Genomic DNA, 25148 nt, shown 5'->3' on the forward strand with positions numbered 1-25148 from the left:
GTTATTCCATATACTGTACATAAACGAATAAACGAATAATCAAGATTCTTGTCCAACTATATATTTTGTATTGCTTATAGGAGTTATGAGATTGATCAATGTTCGTTATCTTCACCTTTCCTAATGAAACACATGATTTCTAGAAAAGGGTGTAAAGTGTTTTGGATTCTTTTTTATCATTTTGGTGTTTTGACATGAATGTTTGTAGCACTTGATACCTGGTATGTGTCAGAAATATGTGTATTGTTTGTTCGTTGGTTTTTTTTGTTTTTTGTGTCTTGTTTCTTCTTCCCTTCCTTGCTTGTCAAGTATCAAACTATAGATTAATTTCATTTTAATTGTTTTCTAAAATTGTTTCATGCACTAATAAACTAGAACACAGTAGTTAGTCATACATTGAATGATAGGCTTGGAAGTGTCTAGTCATTTCTATTGCAGTTGGTCAGCATCCGTCGTGCGTTCACAATTGAGCAATACCTTCCAATAACTACCATTTAAATCTTTTCAAATTTTCAAACACTGCCAAATCTTCACCAAATTTCAAAACAATTCGTCTCTACAACCTCACATTTCTTCGAAAAAATATATTGCCAAATTTGTAAATTTCATGATCTTCAGGATAGAGGTTCTGACTGCAGGGTGGGACCAAATTTGGTGGATAGTTTTTATGTGTAAAACGTTTCAATAGCATCTTCTTTGATGATACTGATATTAAAATTAAGACTAAATAGATATTTAAAAGGAGCAGGTAACACTTTACCAAATTGTAAATTTCATGCTCCCATGCATGGTAGAGTTTTGGTTAGCGGGACAGGCTGGGCCAAAATTATTATAATCACTATATTGTGTTTACCAGCGTCATATGTGAAGTTTATATTTCAACATAGTTAACAGTTTCAGGACGTTGTTCCCATCCATATCTGTAATTTCCTTATAGAAAATGTATAATTTAATTGTGTGAAAATAAAGAATAATGCATGAACTTCCTCTCCTGTTGTTTCTCCTCATTAACATTACGGACAAGTCAACTTAGCACATTTCACTATTTTAGGTACTTTGATTATTTAGGTCAAATTAAAACCATATATACAGTCTTTCGCCCGGTTTCGGATCATGGCCAGTTCCGAATCACTTAGTAATTATTATCTAAAAATACTTAAATAATGAAATGATTTTTTTGTACCTAGAAAGGTAAATCACGTTGAAAATGATTACTGAGGGATACAAAACTGCTGTAATTTTTAACCAACTCGGGTTTATTACTGGACTTTTGCGAGAAGGACTGACTTTCACAATCAACGGCTGACTTGGACATTTAAACCTGCGTATGGTATGGAAGCACGATATCGTTAAATATATCTAATATCGACTTGTTGGCATTTATACAGGGAACTTCTACTGCCTCGATCTTGAGCTAGCTTTTTTTGGTGATTTCTCTTGATCACGCAAAAGCAAAGGCGAGTGTGTTCAAACCACTGCACGTTACAAAATCGTGACAGGGTAGTGACTGATGTTTGGTGGGAGAACTGCTTCAGATAGATTATCTCTGGGACTTTGTGTCCATGTGCGGACGGGGTTTCGTCCCGGGACGACGGCGGTTGTCGTCGTGAACGGCGGGTGCCTTTGCCGAAGAGGTGCCAAACAATCAGAGAAGATCCATGCTAAGCTTCGGAACGAAGCTTCCCTGAGCGTAGGAAGTGTAGCGCACAGTATGTAAGGAATTTCTACTGCTTCGCTAGAGAGCTACATGTAGCGTTTCTAGTGATATGGTAGTATTTCTCTAAGCAACGGTGAGCGTGTTCAGATCACTGTACGTTACAATATTATTATAGTACGACTGTTAGGTTTTAAACCACATGAACTTCTTTCATTTATCTGACAATTATTAAAAAATAAAAACAATTCATTTCATTTTTGCATACATACATACATTGTAGATGTAAAATCTTAACTCGAACATATACATTGATTCATGTTCAAACTTTACAAAAAGTCATCACAACATGATAAATCGGATGTACATGTAAGTTTATTATGCAGGAGGTTTGCGTTTTCTTTTATCATAAAATGTTAAGTTGTTATATAGGTTTATTCAATCAAACACAGATACTTGTTCTGCGTATAGTCAGTTTTTAAATCGAGGTAAGCTACTGACAAACAGGTTGATGGTACAGAGGTTTCAACAGTCTCGACTGAAGTAAGTATTTCGCAAATTTTATGGTCGTTATAACGACCTAGTTCGTCAATACAACCTATCATTGGGTCAAATGCTGTCTGACGTGTTTCATACCGACTGTTAATTAAGCCGTTTTTGGCACACTGATTTTGACTGCGGATAACTCCGTTTACCTGATCAGGATATGGGGCTCACGGCGGGTGTGACCGGTCACCAGGGGATGCTTACTCCTCCTAGGCACCTGATCCCACCTCTGGTGTGTCCAGGGGTCCGTGTTTGCCCAACTATCTATTTTGTATTGCTTGTAGGAGTTATGAGATTGATCAATGTTCGTTATCTTCACCTTGCATACAACACAGTGCGTGCTAAGCGTACCGACAATTTGGAATTACATGTGCATCTGCACTAATGCAGATCTGCAGCTCTCTTGGAAAATATTTGGTCACACCAGAGAGCTGCAGATCCACCCCTTATACAAACCTTCGATTTACGGCGCAGGTCACTGTATTCTGGCATCACAATATCGTATGTACTTAATAAATTCTTACCCGTCACATCGTCCACCTTGTCCAGAGGCATAGCAATAGAGCATGCAAGTGACACAAATGAGTTGCAGCATTTGCAGGAATATTGAAGTCCCTGTTGTGAATGATAAGTCAAAGAATTGTGCAACATATGTTTGATAGTGGGATAGACACTGTCACAACTCTTCGGCGCATATTTATAAAGGAAATCCTACTCAGGGCAGAAAATCTCCGCCCAATAACATATTAATAAGTTGCCTAGGAAGAACTCTTTATTAGATTTTACAAAAATATATTTATTAAAAACATGTACAAATTGTATAAAGGTAAAAATTTATATTATTGACAGGCCATCTGCTTTTTTCAAATGTAATATCGGGGAGAGGCAGGATAAACATGTATTAATTATCGTTTTTGTTTTCCTTGTACAAAAATAATTCTAGACAGATTCCCGTGAGACAAGTTACTGGATTATCTAACACCACAAAGGATTCAGAAAAAAATATTCTTTCTATATTGTATTATTGAACGTGTCTAGTTACGTTTTTTTTTTTTTTTTTTTTTAAATCAAATCACATTCTAAACTTCAAAAGTTGCACTCATAACATATGATAAATGGACGTTTCCCTTTGCATATAAATTTTTACACAACAATGTTGTCTTATTGGGCAAAACTTCTATTAATTAACGAAAACAAAATGTGTAAAATTATATAGATATTTGTGAGAAGGCTGTACCATGGGGAGACAAGTAATACTTTGATTTCTTGTATTCAAAATATCCTTAATTCTTGTGGTTTATCATACATTTGGAACAAGCAAAACCCCCGATATGTTTTTATAAAACTGTTGTATATTCTTAAAGCCTTAAAGACCAATATATTCAAAAGTAAACCTAAGATACATTCAATTCTTCCAAAGGTACTTTATATACATATTATATAAAACAAAATTCGAACATGAAAATTATTTAGTCTTCCTGGAATATCGATGGCATCTGTGTTTTGTGTTTTCCTTGTTTCTGGTTTTGAGTATACAATGAAGTATCATATCCTGCTTCATGAGAATTTGTCGCTCATGGAAATAAATGAAATGGCTCATCAATTTTGCTTGGAAAATGAAAAAAAAAAAAACTTCCTTATATTTACATTCTCAATTAGCCATCAATATCATTCTACTTTAGTGAAACACTTATAAATCAAAATAGATCGAATAAAACTATCAAGATTAACGAATATTCATCAAAATGTTCGCATATAAATATCAAGGCTATCGAATATAAATCAACATTTGTATAATATTGCAACGTTTTACACATCATACTTGAACACTGAATGCTTTTTTAAAAGGGGTTATAATGCAGTCTGTCAAATATTTCAATCGTAAAGGCTTTGGGGGGATTATGCAAATAAGAGCCTTTCAGACAGGTCCATGCATGGGCTCAGGTTACCTATATAAAAACACGTGCATTTACATTCAAACTATCGGCAACATACACTTTTCGATACACATATCTATGCAATATCAATATGTGTTGTACAAAGCCCGACTGACCTTCCATAATCTGTTTTCTAAAACCTCAGGGGAGTAACCCTGCTATGGGGAAAGGCTACTATATAGCCATTTTTGCGGAGTGGGGAGGGGGGGGGGGGGGGTCTACTATGGGGAAAGGCTCCTATACAACACGGTCCTATATTCAAAACCCTGGTGATGTGAAATTCAATTTTGGTACATCTTTTCTGCGTTTCCTAAATATGTATTTAGTTTTTAAACCGTATCAGTAAACTTAACCCAGTCTTACAAATGATAAAGACAATAATTATTATAATATAATTTTTGCTCCAACCTTGGATCAAGAAATTTACAATTTTGATAAAAGACCAACTACTCCTTCTAAATAAAATTAAATGTTTCGTTTCACTTTTTATTAGTATCTTTTTCGATACTCAGATCTTACAATATTAATATTTGTTGTACAAAGCCTGACTGACTTTCCATAATCTCTTTTCTACAACTTGAGGAAGATAAACCTGCTATGGGGGAAGATCTACCATACAGTTCTTCGGGGAACAGCTATATGCCCCCCCCCCCCCTCCCTGGAGTTGGAACTTCTATCCTAGGGATTGTGAAATTTACAATATTGGTATCGGCTTCCTGCAATACATCATTATGTATTTAGTTTTTTTTTAACGCATGTGCAGTTGTAGAGAAGATTTTTAAAAATTGGTCAATTTCTGCTTCACCCTTAAGGCTCCAGGGGTGCTGAAGTTTTGAAAAAATGTTTATTCCCCTTGTCCCAAAGATTCTTCATACCGAATATGAAGTTTACAATGTGCAATGGTTAACACACAACGATGAATGGATGCAGACCAATTGCAGAAGGTCACCCGAGTGATTTTAAAAACACCTATATTTGTGTAATAATTGAATTCCACCTTGGCCAGTTTGATTAACTTGTAATGAAAGTTATCCTAAGTATTACATGTATTTGTATACTAGGCATATGATTTAACCGAGTTGCACAACTTTTTTTTTTTTTTTTTTTACTTAAGTGTATAATAGAATAGTTTCATATTGCATATACTTTTCAAAAACAAAAAAAACAGTATGTAATTCTATCATAGTAGTACTGATTTTGATTTTAATGAGAAAACAACAATGTTCAATTATGCAGTCTGTAACACCTTATTTTGTATTGGAGACCTAATGATGTTTTCATTTTTCCAAGAGTTTGAAGAATATTGTTCATGAAAAAGTCATTTTTAGCGTTCACAGATTTAATACATAGCAACTATATTATCAAACCTTGAACAATAGATAAAATACTGAATATATTGAATTTCAGCCAATTACATTTTACAGTTGGCAGTCTGGAAGAAAACTTTCTTAACAGAAATAATCCTTACATTTCTCTCAGACTAAATTACATATTTAAATATTATTGTGCATGCAAAGACTGAATTCAATATGGTTTAGATAAAGACGGAAATCTTCTCTAGCAGTTAAAACAAGCAATCAATTCATTGGTAATGGAGCATGCTGAACCTTCTGCACGATATTCATATCTGTCATGAGAACTGTACACTGAAACGTAAACCAACAACAGTTTGAAAGACAAATCTCTCTTGATAATCTTACATTAGAATCTATATACATATATCACTGCATGAAACTATGACATAATATGAAGTAACAAAAAATGCATTAAAACATTTATGAAACAAAACGAAATTTTTCTTTCAATTTTAAACACAAATAATGGATATTTCAGTCATATGCTACCAGCAAAGCTAAATCTGGACTACAGAATCTGACATCTTTTTTTTTTCATTCTCAAAAGCAAATCACAGGACAAAATTCACCTATGAGATCAAAGGTCACACAGACTGATGATAAGCACATTTAGAACTCTGTGGATATGACAGGCTTAAGAAAAAAATCAACAGTTCAGATCACAAGAATTATCCAATCACTTTTCTTCAGTCTAAATCAGGCGGCGACTTGGCATCACTAACTGTCGGTGATTCATCTGTGTAGATTTTAAGAGCTCTTTCTTTCCTTGGCGAGTATGATGAACGAACCGTTCCACGTGCCATTCTGAAAAAAATACAAAACTGTATTGCTGTCATCAGAAAATTCCTTCAAGTGTTCATCTAATACATACTATGTTCATCAATCTTGTATAATATTTGTAACATGAGACCAGGTAGTCTTGTGACAAATTGCAATAGCACTGCAATTGGATTAATTAGAGAAAAAGTTGTCTGATTAGAATGTGTTTCCTACAACACCCCCCCCCCCCCCCCTATTAAAATGGCCAATTTCCTCACCTGGCATTCTCCTTTTGTTGTAGTTCTTTCTTTCTAGTTTCTGACAACTCTGCTAACTTCTCTGTTCTGTCTCTGTAAAATATTTCCTCAGTAAATAAAATGCTGAAAAAAGCTTATGATCACTAGAAATGCACAGTAAATAAAGTCCCCTTACCATTCTTTTTAAACTTAACATTTTTAACAAGAATACCACAATCGGTACAACATACGCGCGACAGACAGTGACATTCAACCTGGAATGCACTTTGAATTGATACCACACACGTTCTGAATAGAAAAGATTTAAAGTCCTGTAGGTCATGGAGCACCAATCCATCTGACATGTGAACTGATTATTTATTTGTCTGAGAGGAAGATTGTGACAAAATGTCAGTACATTATCTGTATCTATGATGAGAAAAAGTCCAGGAAACCATTTGATCTACTTTAAGCACTAAAGAGGGTCACTAAAGCTAGGTGCACCAATCTAGCTGAAATGCAAACTTACTCTCTCACTTCTTGGGGGAGAAATTGTGACCAAATTTCAAAGTCGTAAATGCATCTGTTATGGAAAAAAGTCCAGAAAGCATTACTTCGGAGGGATGACCAGCCAGAAAGACGCACGGACAGCGTCATAACATAATGATGGGCGCATAAAAATGTGTTTATTGCAAGTTCTTGAAGATATTCGTAATTTGACAAACTGCTTCATTTATGCAAATACATGAAAGAAGCTGAACAAGCCTAAGCATAATTATGTTCACAATTTCCTTTGCACTAGAAAATAGTGAAAAATCTGCAGTTTGGTAAAATTGTGAATACAATATGTTATTATGAGTAAGTAACAATGAATCAGTACTGTCTCTAAGATTTAGAAAGTAGTCCTTCTCTGGACAAGAAGAGAGTAATAGAATCCTTCATTAGTAAGAGTGTGGGATAGTGAAATTCCACCGAGGGGACAAGATTCGCAGTCTAGAATGAGGCTTCGTCGAGTCCTAGACAGCGAATCTTGTTCCAGAGGTAGAATTATCCTATCCCACACGAAAAAATAATGAAGGGAATATTTTTCTCATATTATACCCATAGTTTAATACATAAATTAAGGAGATTTGAGAAAATTCAAATTTATCAAAATCCTCATTTGAACTTCACTGCAAAAACAAGCAGAAAGAACATACCCGAAAATGGTTTACACTGTAAATGTAAACTAAAATACCCAAGGCTGTCCATATATCAAGCTATATGAAATTAAAATTTAAAGAAAACAATACAAACATTTTACTTCACTGTGTAATGTAAATAATAGAAAATATAATAATCATATGATGTCACAATCAATTAATGATGTCACAGCAGTCATTGATATAAGACTCTCTTATGAGTAGCCATGAAATATAAGGTGATTCCACCCGAGAGTTGCAAAAAAGCTGTGAAACCCGAGGCTTTTACCCCTTTTTTGCAACCCTGAGGGTGGAATCACCTTAATATTTCATGGCAACTCATAAGAGAGTATTTTTCTCTCATATTTCTAGAGTTTTCCGTTTTCCTTGTGCCTAGTGACGCCATTTTGAGAATTTTCCAATTAATTTTTCGCTGTACATTAAAAATAACACCAGAATCGAATTCTACAACCTTCATTTTAGCAACTACGTTGCTGACAAAAAATCGGCCGACAAGTGTATATTAAGTGAATTGTATTAGAGTTATTCCTCTTTGAATAAATCAATAATCAGGGTGATGCGCGACGTAACTCGACAGTCCATCAGCGCGAAACATTTTGACAAACCTAATCAGAATATGAATCCTCAATTGCACATTTTTTTCTTCTTAGAGGAGCATCGATATTGATATTAATTGATCAGTTATTTAATGACGAGTGGGTGAAGAGAGATTCCAAGTGGTTTTTGTTGGTGGATATGGGCATGGCTAGACTTTCGTTTTCCACGCGTGCAAGGACTCGAGTCTCATGGACACTAAAGGCACTTATTTCACCTGAGGCACATATAGGGACAGTAAACGTTGACAGAGTGAATGTGGAGGAAGGCCTAGAACTAATAGACCGTGTGGGCTGGGTTTCTGTGAACTGGCATAATGCACCGGATGACATATATATACTCGACAGCATTTGTGTGAGGAATTTCTTACTGTTGTTGAGTGTGCAGTAATTGTTCAAGGAATGTGTATTTTTGTGTCCGGTCACATACACCTGGAAATTATCAGGGACATTACAATCTGTCATTTTTTGTGCAAGACCTTTTCAGACGCTAGTGTTCGTCAATCGAGGTAAGTTACAAGCTAGTTGTGAATTGATTATGACGTCACGGGATATTTGAGGTAAATGTCACATGATATGAAAGATAGAAATATCTTACATACCTTTCTTTCATAGAATATCTGTATCTTACATACGTAGATATGAGAGAAAGAAAAATCTCACCTGGGTAAAGTCGATCTCACACTGGTGATCATGTGAGAGTACCCTTTCTCACATAATCACCAGTGTTGGGCTTTCCAGTGCGAGATTTTTCTAACCCTACACTGCTACATGTACACTGTCATTGATTACGATGTCCTGTATTTTCTATTATTTATGTTGCATGGTGAGGTAAAACATTTTGTTCAAATTCTAATAAAATTTTTATTCTGTATAAGCTCTCTGGTCTTGGGTTTTTGTTAAGTTTACACTTAAAGAGTAAACCATTTCTGGGTAGTCAAATTAGCTTTTGCACTTAAATTCAAATGAAGATTTTAATAATCTTAAATTGTTTTTAAAGTTCCTGAATTAATGCACTAAAATGGACAAATTGTGAGAAAAATAATCCTTCATTATTTACTCTTGTAGGATAGTGAAATTCCATAGCCTCGTGCTAGACTGAATCTTGTCTCTGAGATAGAATAGCAGTCCCACACACATATTAAGTCAGATTCTGTAGACCAGGGGCCCGTTATAGAACTGGAGGACAGTGTTCAGTGTTAGAACAAGAGGACAGTGTTCAGTGTTAGAACTAGGACAGTGTTCAATGTTAGAACTAGATGACAGTGTTCAATGTTAGAACTAGACGGCAGTGTTCAGTTATAAAACTAGAGGACAGTGTTCAGTGTTAGAACTAGAGGTCAGTGTTCAGCTTTAGAACCAGAGGACAGTGTTCAGTTTTAGAACTAGAGGACAGTGTTCAGTGTTAGAACTACCTGGTAGACGACAGTGTTCAATGTTAGAACTAGACGACAGTGTTCAATGTTAGAACTAGATGACAGTGTTCAGTTTTAGAACTAGAGGACGGTGTTCAGTGTTAGAACTAGAGGACAGTGTACAGTGTTAGAACTAGAGGACAGTGTTCAGTGTTAGAACTAGAGGAGAGTGTTCAGAGTTAGAACTAGAGGACAGTGTTCAGTGTTAGAACTAGAGGACAGTGTTCAGTGTTAGAACTAGAGGAGAGTGTTCAGTGTTAGAACTAGAGGAGAGTGTTCAGTGTTAGAACTAGAGGACAGTGTTCAGTGTTAGAACTAGTGGACAGTGTTCAGTTTTAGTTTGTTTGATATTCGTAGGATTGGTTAACTATATATCGTTAACCGATTGGTGACTGTATTATCTGCCATAATACTATCCATCTCATTGCGATCCAGCCTCACCCTCCAACACCTCCCAAATGCACCAACATAGTGAAGTTGAAGTGTGTTGTAGTAACATTCCATATGCTCCGTATGGGACGTATGGGTTGTCCCATGGTTTAAAAATAAATAAATATAAATAAATAAGGACCATCGTGTACCAACACGTCTGATGACTGCGGTACTGTCTTTTGATGGCCGGACACATACATGTGATGGTCGTATGTCATAAATCATAATGAAATAAAGAAGTAACTTATATTTATAAAAACTAAATAAAAAGTAAAAATTAATGAAATAAATTATATTTTTTATTTATATAATAATTTTAATAATAATTTTATTTAATTTGTTATTAAATTAAAAGAAAAAAATACAATAAGTAAATTAACATTAAATAATTAAAATATTTTTTATTTATAATAAATTATATTTCTATTTATATATATAATAATTTTAATAATGATTTTTATTTAATTTATTCCCTAAGTATATTAAAATTTAAAAATATAATAAGTAAATATAAAATTAAATATTTAAAATATTTGTTATTTATTTGGATTCTAATAGAAGGTAATAATTAGTAATCGCACGAGTCTCCGTCCTTCGTCCAATTCAAGATACACCGAAATAAATATACCATAACTATTACATAATTATTAATATTAGTAACAGGTGATAGTAATGTGGATGTAGGTATGTATATACATGTGAAATAACTAAAATATATACAGAAAAGAATTAGGGTAGGGTCGCCAAAGAAAATTTTGATAATAGAGTGCCACTAGTTATTACTTTGTTAATCATAAATTATAAAATTATGCCACACAACAATTTTGAGATCGTCATCAGGCAATAATTTTGAGGTCGTCGTCAGGTGCTACACCTCAGACCCTGTACCATGTTTCTGTAACTGGATCCAGCTCGTAGCACGACATGGCTCCATAATTCTTATTCGATAGTATGTATTATGTGTATAAAACTGAAGATGTATAATGTAATAAGTGGTGAGTTAGTACTTATGATAAAATTGTATGACAGATAAAATATCAACCATAAGAAGTGGTATACTTAATTACATAACATATAGATTTAATTAAATAATGAAAATACAGAATAGATGCAAAATCACAAATCGCATACATCCAACAAGCTTACATAAATTAAATATAATAGTATGCAGCAGGCCTGCATATATACAAACTGTGGCATTGCATCTAAATGTTCGTCATAAAAAGAAGTTTACAAGAGGACAGTGTTCAGTGTTAGAACTAGTGGACAGTGTTCAGTGTTAGAACTAGAGGACAGTGTTCAGTGTTAGAACTAGAGGACAGTGTTCAGTGTTAGAACTAGAGGACAGTGTTCAGTGTTAGAACTAGAGGACAGTGTTCAATGTTAGAACTAGTGGACAGTGTTCAGTTTTAGAACTAGAGGACAGTGTTCAGTGTCAGAACTAGAGGACAGTGTTCAGTGTTAGAACTAGAGGACAGTGTTTAGTTTTAGAACAGTGTTCAGTAGTTGTACCTGTAGTAGAGAACACATCCATCATCACAGATATACAGCGGCCAGGAGTTGAGGCTGGTTACGTGGGGACTCCAATCCAAATCATTGTGAATCTCCAGCAGCGAGATGTCACATGGGAAAGTCCCTCGTCCCTGTAAAGCATTGACATGTGTCCAAAACTTCTATCTACATCTTTACTAAACTTTGGAACATATCATTATAAGAATGTGTATCATTATAATCTTTCAACTAAATTCCACATTGGTTCTAATGTTTCTTTCTAGCTTAAATTGATAAATTAATATATTTATGAACATAAAATGTCTATGATTTTTTTTTTTTTTTTTACCTTTGCATACTCAATATCTTCCACAGGTATTCCACTTATATCAGATATCTGAAAGAAAACATTTATAGTGTGTTTACATATGTATATATGCACATGTACAACAATCTGAGTGATAATAATAATAATACCCTTTATTTATATAAGATTGCACAATTAGTTGTATAAACTAGATTACATTGTGGTCCTGTCTATAACATATATACATATTGAGAACATATATCACAAAACATGGAAATATCAATTTATTTACATACTAAATGAAAAGAGACAATAAACACATGAGTATTATTGAGTGAATGAATGATATAGCTTGTCTCTTAATAGGTCTAAACACTAAATCTTCAATAACCTATTTGAAAACCAAGAATTGAATCTGTAAACCAAACATCCCTTGGTCTTATTACACTTGCACACTGAGTACACATACAAATGCAGTAATCCTGATTGCTTAACCAGAACTCTGACAACTAGAACATTGTTTGGAATACAAACCATAATTTTGAAGTCGTTACATCTACTGGGGGGGGGGGGGGGGGGGGGGGGGCGCGTAATTTACTGTCTTGGCAGGGAAAACAAACAACAAACTTGGGCCATGAGAATTGCTTTTTCTTTGAAAATGCCTTAGAGGGGGGTAAACAAACCTGGACCAGGGGACAAATCTTTTCTTTAAGATTGTCTGGGAAGGGAGTAGGGGGGAGAACAGACCTGAAGATGGGTCAAACCTTTACTTTGAGGTCATCTACTGACTGGGTGGGGGGAAACAAACCTTTTGTTTGAAGTCATCTACTGTCTGGGTGGGGGGAAATAAACCTTTTGTTTGAAGTCATCTACTGTCTGGGTGGGGGGAAACAAACCTTTTGTTTGAAGTCATCTACTGACTGGGTGGGGGGAAACAAACCTTTCGTTTGAAGTCATCTACTGACTGGGTGGGGGGAAACAAACCTTTCGTTTGAAGTCATCTACTGTCTGGGTGGGGGGAAACAAACCTTTTGTTTGAAGTCATCTACTGTCTGGGTGGGGGGAAACAAACCTTTTGTTTCAGGTAATTTACTGTTTGGTTGGAGGTGATGGAAACCTATTCTTTGAGGGGTAGTAAAAACAAACCACATCAGGAGGAGGGGGGCATCAAACCTTTTCTTTGAGGGGTTGGAAAACAAACCAGAGGGAGGGGGGAGAGAGACAACTAACCTTTTCTTTGAGGTCGTCTACGGTTTGGGAGGACAGAATCACTTCTTGGAATTGGTCCAGCTCGTAACTGCTGGGTTTCCATCTTCGAACAAATATGGCCAGTTGTGATGTTGTAGACATCTCCTCGGGTCCTGTGAATGCAGGAGAAATGTATGAAAGGACATTGCTTCTGATGGCTTTATCATTACCTGGGCCCCATATCAATGATGTGGAAGCATAGTAATCACCGTCTGTTAACATTATCAGAAGCAGTATCTTCAATATTTCTTTAAATTACAGACATCATTGTGTTAGCACATGATGGTCAGGAAAAAGATGTTAATATTAAAACTTCTGAGGTCATGGTTTATGAGGGTTTTCTATGACTTTGCCAGCTTTCTATGTTTTACTATCATTCTCAAACTTAAGCATCATCACATACTGTAAACCAACATTAAATTGTGTGAGAGAAAATTGTATGAGAACCTCAATGTCGCGAATATTTCTCATCACAAACCAGTCCACGAATGTCGGTCATAGGCTCGGACACGAAAATTACTCGCCTCTAACCAGTTTACCACAGGTGACTCGCGAAATAAAGTAGCTGTGAATAAAAGTTGGTTTACAGTATTACAAAATTAAATTATCTGAATGCATGCTTATTTTTATATTTAACGACAAAAAATAATGAAAAAATAAAAATATGGTCTAAAACGTTTATTCTAAAAATAAGAATGAAGCAGGAGTTACTGTAATTCCCTTATTATGCATGAATAATCAAAATTTGAGTTAATTGAGAAAAGCATCTCATGAAATCAAACTTGATTGTATCATTTGAATTAAGTCTAGCATTCACCAGTCACCTTCTCATAGATTAGAAACTGAATGACAATTTGCAATATCGAGTATAATGTAAGGAACCTAGAGTAGTATAGTAGTAACTGAGCAAAGAGAAATCTTAAAATCCAAAATCTGTATCATATTCATCATAATCAAGTCACTGCCTCCCTATACATGTATCTCTTTCAGCTAGAAATAACCATAATTCCACAACAAAAATAATACAGATTATTGAAATGGATACGAGATAATCTCATTTAATACGCCGGTTTCGAGATACGTTAAGAGTTATTTCCCTTTGAAGAACTCTCGTACATAGTAAGGTGCAAAACAACTTGTTTACATGCGGGAGTGGGACGAATATTCATCACTGCAAAAGTAAATGTACTCGGTATTTTTCTCATACGCTGTTTCATCACCTGAATTCAACTGATACACAAACTAAGTAAATAATAAGTATTTAAGTAATTAAATACATGGAATTCTTATTATATCATGTAATTTCTTTGACCGTAAGTATCATATCCAGGATATTACTTTCAAATATTGCATTGTTTTTATGTTTCTGCTTTAGTAAAACATTTCTTTCGATAGTATTTTGTAATTCCTACATTTTATCGTCTTCCTCACTGACTTGTAGGTTCACTCTGTCCTACTTAATCACTCAAAGTTCTACTAAATGTACCTCCTACACAGGAGAGCTCTTATCTCAAAACTGGTATATTGAGCGAATAGCATCATACAATAGGACTCAACTTGGTACAAGCAAACTTATTTTAAGAAAGTCAGCATCATGAGGAGTTAACTAGTATTGCAACTTCCTCTTTCTCTTTACATCCCACTCAAGTGGAAGCAATAACAGCACCTTACTCACCCACCCTTCCCATATTTTGAAAAGCTAAGAAAAACATCAATTTGTTTTACTTTGGTCACGTAATCTGCGCAAAGTATGTTACATTTATAGGTAAATTTCATGGCGTGGATTCAGTTAAGCTGAGCCTGTTTTTGTCCTTGCATAGGACTGCTCATGTGACAATAGTTGCACTTTGCTAAACTGCAAACCAGTCAACAAAAGAGGACTATTGAATAAATATCTTGATAATTTTTCTTTTATTAAATCTGTCGCAATTTTAAGGGGGAAGAGTCGGGGAAACATTAAGGTCAATAAGTGTACAAGCTTAACCTGTTGTCTCTGCCCTTCTGCATCAAAGCATGAGGGATGTCTCATGGCTGTGTGTTAACATGGAAGTTAAATGCCATTGAGCAAATGTGTGGAATAACTGTAAACTGCTTGGGGTCTGCAGCATTTCAGTCCTCATACCCCCTCTACTTCTATAAAAGGAGGAGAGGCTACAGGCTGGTTGGTGTTCAACTTCTAAACCAGGTAGCAAGCCAGAGACAGGGTGTAAAAGCTGAGCAGCTTGTGTGCCTAGCCACCATACGTGTCAGGCATGGGGTTCCATGGCACTTGCATCTAAGCGAGGCCACTAGTTTGCCCGTTGGTTTATGGTATCCCAGTTGTCTCCCTTGACTCCTACTAAATTTTGCGGCCAGTATCATCCAACACTGTGTGTATTATGTTTTTATGATGTCATTGCTCAATAAATTAATGTAAAGTACAAATTGGTGTTTTCAATTCTCACAAGTGGCTGAAAGATAATTCAATAACATTGTGAAAAGGCAGACAAAGCAAACTATCAATGGTTGCAATCTTCAATTAAATGTATTTACCATCCAGGATTTGTAAGAAGACTTCCCAGTTTGCAAAGATATGGACTTCATCCTCATAGACCTGATCATCTACGTAGACAGTTCCCGGATTTCTCCACGTCTTCTTCCTCAGTCGACATCTTCAAAAGTTTCAAATAGAGAGTTTGTCATTAACGACTAATCCCAACTCGTCATTACACCCCATTAAGGAACGTCGTAAAATTAGATCAGTTAGTTAAAATACATATATACAAAGTCAGAAGATCAAATAGGTCATCATCCATACATACATGTCAAGTATGTGTAAGAATACATACTACTTAAAATTCAATGTTGAAAATTTTCGACAATGTTAATTTTCAACAAGAATATAAGTGTCTAGGTTGTATGTATTGGAATATAAAAACAATGGAAGCATGGGGTGCTTTGTATATTATCCTATACTACCATTGTACAGTATAAAGTAATATCATTCCAATACTACAAAGAAACTCAACATCTATTCCTTATATTCATGTTTTCTAATACATCTATATATTAGGTTTTTATGTTCAGTTGAAAAGCTGATCTTTTTATTGAGAAAGAAATACAATGAAATAGCATACATTTAATACTGACATTACATCCAAGTTAGGTGTAAATTTTTAGAAACAAATTTCATTTTTGAAAATACCTAAGAATATGAACTTTGACGATTCATGCTTGTATATATTGTACCGGTATGTGTACTATAAGGTATGAACTTTGACGATTCCTGCTTGTATATATTGTACCGGTATGTGTACTATAAGGTATGAACTTTGACGATTCCTGCTTGTATATATTGTACCAGTATGTGTACTTTGCGATTGCTTCATATTAAGTATGTAGGCTGGCATGATGTGTTGCAGTTTATATCCTAATGTATTTTCAAGAATGAAATTTATTTCCATTTACATTCTATTTTCATCTATGTTGGAACTTCCAGCTGTTAAATTAGACATACTTTTTGTACTACATATTGTATATTAATCGAGATTCATACAAGCATCGTTAACAACTGCAGCACATTCATAACAAAATGGCTATCAGTATAAATAAATTTTGTCAATATATCAAAGGCAAAAACTGTGTCTTAATGTCAAAGGTATATGTAGCACTCTTCAGCTTGGGAGATAAATAAATTAATGGGTTTTTTTAAAAAATGTTAGTTGTTTCTGACAACAGTAAAACATTTCACAGATACATGTAAGTAATTAACAAAGCAATGCTTATAAATTTTAATGTCTGCCAAAATATATTAAAATTATTTGCATATTTATGATCTAGAAAATCGCCAGGATTTTACCCTCATGACCCCCCCCCCCTCCCCCCCAATACACGGCATTTAAACATTTGTTGAACTTACCTCTCAAGAGGAATATCGATGCCACACTGTTCTTTGATCTCTGGTATAATCAGTTTCTTTGATTCTTGGACTGACATTCCCTTGGCAAATATTGTGTCTATCAAGAACTTTCCCGGCTGTGGTAAAAGAGTTTAAGAATCACCATGAGTTAGTTTCCAATGGGAAAATGACACTGTGACCCATGGGGTGGAATATTTTGGTTAGGGATGAGACTTGTAGAGTCCCTGACAGAACTATTCAACCTTTAAATAACTAAATCATGGTATTCATCTTGTAAAACTTACTAACTGTATATTCAATATTATCTTGTAGATTTTCACTTATATTCAAACTGCACTTTTAGTGAAATAAGTCGGCGTTAAAAATTTTTTCCCTCCAAATCTTTAACAAGAAACTGTTAAACTTTACCTCTGAATCTTTGACAGAAACTGGTAACTAAAATTCTCACCTCTGATTCATTGACAAGCAGCTGATAAATTTTGACCCTGTATTCACCTGGTTTTAGGGCTCTACCTAACTTGATATTCAACTGCAAATAAACAAATCAAGCATACAAATCTATGCACATGTACATACCTATCAAGAAACAAGCATTGTTCTTAAAAATTGTCCGCATATCTTACATGTTAACTGATGAAGTCTGCCATACACTAAGTATACAAAGACTGAATGTTAAACTGTAAATCTGCTTATTCTTTATAGGTAAATCTCGAGCAATCAAATTTGCAAATTTCTTTCTTGTACCAAGAAATTCTTTGAAAAAGACTAATTATCGTCTTTTAGCGACAAAGCGTTCATTTACAAAATTTGACAGAGACACAAAATAAATATTTAGCATTTGAAGCAATTTTCAAAATGAAATTTATGCAAAAACTTTCTTGATTTTTCATTTTTATGATATAAAATGAAAATGTTTTAAATGTTAGCTGTAAATCGAGAAAGACTCAATACTACACCTTTCCATCCTCAAAAAAGGAGAGCGTCTCGGTCAGTCTGATGCTTTCAAACTCTTGATTATTTGAGTAGACTCTGTAAACCTATCAAAGAAAAGAAAAGATGAAATCAGACCACACAAACCAATGGTACTCTAAATCTGTCAGTGTACACGTACTTATCTAAATTCTGCATTTAAACTTAGTACAACTGGACTTGACGTACTATATAGTGTAATCATGTGCTGCTCTGTTCTTAGATAATAAACAGGTATAGAATGTTAGAAAATTTTAATCCAAACCATGAATCAGCACTCATGGTTCAGGACCACAGCAGCTAAAACAAAAATCCCTCTAAATTAACGGATGTGTACAAATCACTCTAACCATACGATATCTACAAGTAATACTTACATCAAATGTCTATATCTATGTATCGCATCCTGTATCCTCAATATATACGAATTTTACAGTAAGCGAACTGATTCACGTGTACTGTATCAAAAGATGAAAATAACGAACAATCTCAAAACTCCTATAAGGAATACAAAATTCAGAGATGGGCAAACACGGACACCTAGATAAACCAGAGGTGGGATCAGATTTCTAAAAGGAGTAAGCATCCCCTGTTGACTTGTCACACCCGACATGAGCCCTATATCTTGATCAGGTAAACAGAGTAATCCGTAGTCATTATCAGTGTGTAAAGAACAGTCTAACAATTGGTACATACAATGGTATAAACAGGGTACTCAGCCATTAGTATACACAAGGGCAGGGCATGACTGTGTATATAAAACATGATTTACCTTAAAGTTATCAGAAGTTGTTCCTACATGTGCTTCTAGTTCCTTTTTGAAAGCCCCAAGTGTAATTCGTTTATCGACAAGCACTGTTAAATCTAAAAAATACACACATTCAACATGTACATTCAACAGCAGTATGCATCTACTGTACAGTTACTCATGTACAGAATTTATTCATATAAATCAAAAACCAGTCAACTCCATAACACATTTAAGATATAAATGTACTCATGGCAGTTATTTGACATGTCTAATGGTGAAACACCTGTTTGGTCTTCTGCATCAACTTTTACACACTAGCATTTTCCAACACTTATACGAGACAGTTTTTGAAAATGCTTGACCCGGTCTAAAAACTGAGAATTTTTCCTGATCTGACGTCATCAGTCTGATTACATCATCACTATCTTTATCTAAATTATACTTCACCATGTTCACTAATACTCTATTTCAGTGAAAAGAAAACTTTGCAGAGCAATGCATGTTATTTACTTATTTCCTACAAGAATCATACATGTACAAAATGTAGAACAATGAAGTCCGAGATAAGAATTTGAAGGGCTGTGTTGGGGGTTTATTTCTATAGTGTGATAAATTTCCCCTACCCAGGGTGTGCTTGGTATAGTTTTGTGGGCAAGGATCTTGTACATAATTCCAACATTCCGATTCCCTTTACAGTATTCAATCTGAACTGTCCTGATTTCAGTTACATGATGTATTTATGATGTTGACACAGCATTATCACAGTGTCAGAGTTTAATAACGCCTTCCTTTTGTTGTCAAGCAGAGGATCAACAGGTTAGAAGTTCAATTATTTCAATTTGTTTTAATCAATATCCTGTATACTCCCATATAAAACTTTGATCTCCTATTGTGGCCTCCACCTACTCCCAGAGCCCCTGAATTAAACAAACTTGAATTTGCACTACCTGACGATGCTTGTATATTAATCATGTTGATATGACTGTTATCATGGCCCAGCAATCAGGTAATGTACAATATAAATCAATGTCAATTAGCCAGTGTAATGCTTACAAACAATGCATATAAAAGTATATTTTACAAGCTAAACATACTGACCATGATGTTATGTTGTACATACCAGTCATATTATACATGTATGTACATGTAAAAGGTACAGAAATCTGGAGAAAATTATATGTTGTTTTAACAACCATAAAAAATACACAATTTTTGCTACAGTGGGACGAAGAGCTGAAATTGAAATCTTTCCAATGAAATGTTCTTTTTATGAAATTCTTACTTCTCTGTTTTGTAAGCACATCCATCTCATTTTGAACAATGTGAAAGTAGCGTTTAGAGGGTTCCTCCTTTGTTATTGTAACATCATTATCACAATCTGAATCCCAGTTCTCCTCGGGTTTAAAATCAGTGTCATTGATCACTCGGTCCCCGGGTGAGGGCGGTGCAGTCTGCTCTGAATCACTCTCTCCATGCTCGACCGGTTCACGACTGTTTGAATCTTCAAGCACACTGTCTGTCGCTTCTTCTTGTCCATCATAAATATTACACACACCCCTGTAACTGGTTGAAATACTAAACTCTGCACTAGTGCTTGTATCCTGACTACTGCTACTGTGACCAATGGGACTACTGGCCCGTCCCTCAGAGGCGGAACCAAGGGGACTGACACGCCCATTGTCAATTGATTGACAGCTGTGGTAAATTGAAGGGTCACTTCTGGACTGTTGAAGTGTTGTTTTCTTCAGTTTGAAATCAATTTCACTATCACTTCCACGATCACTTATCCCCTCGTCTAAAGAGTCACTTCCATTTTTACTCCTTATTTCTAAAGAGGTTGAACTGTCTTCTCTAGATTTTCCAGAATTTATGGCATTTTTCAAAAGCTGTTCATGTCTTGAACTTGACTTGAGAAAATCTTCCACATCAGCTGAAAAGAGAGACAAAGCAAATTTACAGATCCTTTTGAGTAATTCATTTCAAATGAGTTTTAATTTTGTTTTCTTTTTCAATAACCTATACTTAATTTTACATTCACTGATTGTGAAACCTGTCTAATCCAGTTGACATTGTTGTGCAATCTGTAATTCCAAATAAACTGTTACAGTACACACATTCCCACACAAGACTGCCAAGCAAGTCTGTGATTTCTATCATAAAAATACTCTATATTCTAGATGTTGTGTAACTCACAGAGTAATTTTTTATACCAAGCACATCTGAATTAGACAAATTTCACTGTACACAATGAATTATTTTTAGCAATCTTTTGTTTAAAACAAGTTAATAATTAGAGATTGTATACCTACATTCTAAAATCAATATATCAAAACATTCCATATTGGTTATGACAAAGTTTATGTAAAGCAGCACACAGCAGAATACGCACTGACTTCAAACTCCTACATGAATGAAATAAAAATGAGTACTACATACATGAGGAGGGAAGGTTGACGTGAATTCGGATTGTGTTTTGGTGCCGATCCAGCAATCGGAAGAAGTGGGTTTGTGTAAAGTTTGTGGTATCCTCCTCACCAGAAAATTCCACATACACCTACAATCCACAAACAATATAAGCATGTAATAAACCTATAACTTAATATCACCTGTCAAAGGTATAATTGTAGTGTAACATTTAAACAATACTTTCATGAATTCTGATCTGGATTTAACACCGTTGATCTAATAAGAAAAACATTTTCCTCACCTTGTTGCTTTTGAAGAACCCTCAGTTTTCAGGGTTTTATTAGGGACAAATAATAATTTGAGGTCATTGTGAAACCTCTCCAAAACACATCTCATCTGGGCTGCTGAGACATTCAGAACCTACAATAAAAACATCACCTTCATCCACAAACGTAAAAAATAGTCGATGATTATAAACCTTGAAATGCATCAAATTTTGTTTTTAAAATATACACTGTATATATAATTGAGAATTAAAAAAATTCTTTTTTACACAAGCCATGAAACACAATGACCCCCCCCCCCCCCCCCCCCCCCCCCCCCCCCCCCCCCCATTTTACAAAGCATTGAAATAAAAGAAGAGATACAGTAACTCTAATTTTGATGGGATACTAAATTACTAAGTTTTAGGATAACAATATTGTTATAGTGAATTTTAAAGAACTAAAATAAAGTATACATAATCATTTTAAGGATAGTAAAACTATAACATGTTGATGGTGCTTTCGTTAAGGCAAGCACAGAAACGTATACGTTAAATATTCTGGAATCTTGTACAAGGGGTGGAGTGGGTCACTACATGCAATTTCTCCAAATACATTCTTGGGATTAACACCTAGTAATAATCCCCCTGCAGCATTGATGTATTCTTCATATAGAAAATTAGATTATTATAACTTTAAACCCACTGATTATTTCTGCATTCACATCTTGAACAGAAAATATCTAATGTAGATTAAAGTTTCCTATAGTTACACCCCACCTCCCCTCGTTTTTCTTTGTTGGTCAAGATTTACTGCGATCCAGTCCAAAGCCTATGATTCATCAAGCTGACCATGATCATTTGATGTCTAGATTACAGTTATATGTACATCTTTTCATAAATAAACTTCAGTTGAATTTCTCTGACCCAGTACTTTGACATGTAGTTCATCGATTGATTGTATATATTGTTTAATGTCTCACTCTAGAATATTCTACTCATATGGAGACATCACCATTGCCAGTGAAGGGCTGCAAAATTTTGGCCTATGCATCAAGCTTACGGCCTTTGAGCAGGGAGGGATCTTTATAGTTCAAAATTTATGACAAAAGTTAAAAGTTTCAAGTAGAAAAAAGATTCAGAAAGATCAAAAGTAACTAAATCATTTACCTCCCCCACCATTTTCTTGAACTCAGCGACAGTTTGTGAATGGTAGGCTCGAACACTGATAGGGGGCTCCTGGATGATGTCATTTGGTAAGTCAGCAATAAACAGCTTTACCGTCACACCTAAAAGTTAAGGAGGTAGTAAAGTAGTCTTTTAGTAAAAACCATGACAACAGTATGATGTAAACACCTGATTACTTCAGACAGCTACAGGTGTTGACATACTTTAGATCTGGTACGTGTTTTGATTGATTGAATGTTGTTTAACGTCCCTCTCGAGAATATTTCACTCATATGGAGACGTCATAAATGCCGGTGGTACGTGTTCTGATTATAAACATACATGTGTGTGTAACAAGTGTACGGTTGTTAGCCAAGGCTCTTATCTATTTGAGTTAACAATCCATATATGGAATTATACCTTTTCTCATTCTTCTCTGCACTGTGTACTTTTAACAATACACATGAAAAAATTAAAATTTTCAATTCCTTTGATGGAGTTTATGGAAAACATACACGTTATATCAACTAACAACACTTAGTCAGTACTGACATCAATTGCCCTCCTTCCATACATGGGAGTAATCATATCAGTATCACATATCAGCACCACAGTTCATTCACATACCCCCGGGCTTGTATTCTTGGAACACCTGATCTGCCCGCTTCGTTTCCAGGAGGAGGTCAAAGTTGTAGGCCTGTTTAACTCCTCCCAGTAACAAACCCATGGGGTGTCATCTTCATCGCGAAGGAGCACTCGAGCGTGTCCTGATACTCGTCAAACTTCACCAGACGACAGCAGTCAAGTGGAACAGACTTGTCTATGCTAAACAACTGAAAAATCACAAATTTAAACATCATGTCAAGAACATAGGTAACTCGTATTGCTTATTTTTAAAGGGAGTCAAATTTTCCTGAGTTGTGAAAAATAATCATGTTATGTGGTGACTTGAATTTCAAGGTTGCATAGTTTTCATTTATATGTCTGTGAAGGAATTAAAATACAATAAACAGCTAGAAAAGTTAACACTGAAGTGCAAAAATGATTTTACAGTTTAAAGCAAACTAGTTTTTCCACTTGCTCTGATAAAAGATGTCATGATAGTATATTATAATTTGCTATTAATAATACACAAGATTAATGTGAAAGTGATGAATTTACAATAATCAATGTTCGATACATTGCCACACACAATATTTAGTATACTCTCTACGCTTCTGGGAAGGAGATACTCACTGAAATCTATTTCTTCATCTGTACATAAAAATCTGTACTTCAGTGAACACTCTTACCCTAGAACACATCTCTGTGGCCACTGAACTCTCTTAACTAGAACACATTTCTGTGGCCCCAGTGAACACTCTTACCCTAGAACACATTTCTGTGGCCAATGAACACTCTTACCCTAGAACACATTTCTGTGGCCAATGAATACTCTTACCTTAGAACACATCTCTGTGGCCACTGAACTCTCTTAACTAGAACACATTTCTGTGGCCATTGAACTCTCTTAACTAGAACACATTTCTGTGGCCAATGAACACTCTTACCCTAGAACACATTTCTGTGGCCAATGAACTCTCTTAACTAGACACATTTCTGTGGCCATTGAACTCTCTTAACTAAAACACATTTCTGTGGCCAGTGAACACTCTTACCCTAGACACATTTCTGTGCCACTTTTAAGGTCTTATCCTTGTGAACTTCAATTTCTGTTCCATCTTTCTTTTCTCTCTTGGGTGAAAGTAGTACACTTTAATCTATAAATTAAAAAAGTCATAAAAAATGACATAGATTCAAAGATTCAAAAATGAAGAAATAATTCACTTCCACATCCAAAATATCATGCAGGGACACACAATACAAATTGTACGATAAATAAATTTCTGGGTGAATTCGAGTAAAGCAACCCTTGTAACAATAGAGTTGAATTTGCGCATGTTCAGTTATTGAAATCTATATATCAAAATAAAACATCTTGTGTTGCATTTGTTTACAACATGGAGGATAGGAACACCAAAAAAATAATAATGCAAAAATAACTTTAGTTGAAAAATGTAAAATGAAATATCATTGTAGACAATTGTTCTATGTCTTCTAATTGAAATAAACTCATTAACAATTGCAAATTGGTAAATCAGTTAAAAACTTAAGAAAGAAGTTGTTATAATTGTATGGTAATTAAGAAATAAATTTCATTTTGAAAATACATGAAAGCATAAACTGCAATGCTTTATGCCAACATATTCATGAAGCATGTTAGCATTTACATTTTACTTCCATTTCTGTCAGAATTCCCAGCTGTTAAAATAGTCATACCATATTCATCAAGATTCATATAAGGGCTATTCCAGCAAAAAACGTATGTGGGGGGGGGGGGGGGGGGGTGGGGGGGGGGGGGGGGGAGGCGCGCAGCCGATATTTTTTTGGATGGGTGGGGGTGATTTGGGAAATATATTTGTATGGTGGTTGTCTTCCAGTTAAATAAAAAACATGGGTGCCCTGTGAATTATGATAAAA

The 25148-nt window shown here is 35.0% G+C and overlaps 2 protein-coding genes across 2 annotated transcripts in view; both read right to left on the reverse strand.

Annotated features, from left to right (window-relative positions):
* LOC130052654 (uncharacterized) overlaps positions 1-4324 on the reverse strand; it is a 29500-nt gene extending 25176 nt beyond the window's left edge. The window contains exon 1 of the transcript XR_008801023.1: positions 2725-4324. The gene's annotated coding sequence lies outside the window, so the exon portion shown is untranslated. The remainder of the gene's footprint in view (positions 1-2724) is intronic.
* Positions 4325-5307: 983 nt separating this feature from the next.
* The window catches only part of LOC125675188 (ubiquitin carboxyl-terminal hydrolase 47-like), a 44904-nt gene continuing 25063 nt past the window's right edge, over positions 5308-25148 (reverse strand). Inside the window, 20 exon segments of the mRNA XM_056158246.1 lie at positions 5308-6296; positions 6530-6601; positions 11642-11772; positions 11970-12017; positions 13158-13288; positions 15708-15826; positions 17074-17189; positions 17522-17602; positions 18030-18110; positions 18815-18906; positions 20076-20723; positions 21230-21347; positions 21501-21523; positions 21526-21619; positions 22632-22750; positions 23256-23359; positions 23361-23461; positions 24179-24208; positions 24309-24337; positions 24340-24388. Coding sequence (XP_056014221.1) covers positions 6179-6296; positions 6530-6601; positions 11642-11772; positions 11970-12017; positions 13158-13288; positions 15708-15826; positions 17074-17189; positions 17522-17602; positions 18030-18110; positions 18815-18906; positions 20076-20723; positions 21230-21347; positions 21501-21523; positions 21526-21619; positions 22632-22750; positions 23256-23359; positions 23361-23461; positions 24179-24208; positions 24309-24337; positions 24340-24388 — 2304 coding nt within the window. The 3' untranslated portion in view covers positions 5308-6178.

This window comes from Ostrea edulis, chromosome 3 (genome assembly GCF_947568905.1).
Source record: "Ostrea edulis chromosome 3, xbOstEdul1.1, whole genome shotgun sequence".
In the NCBI taxonomy this organism is placed as follows: Eukaryota; Metazoa; Mollusca; class Bivalvia; order Ostreida; family Ostreidae; genus Ostrea; species Ostrea edulis.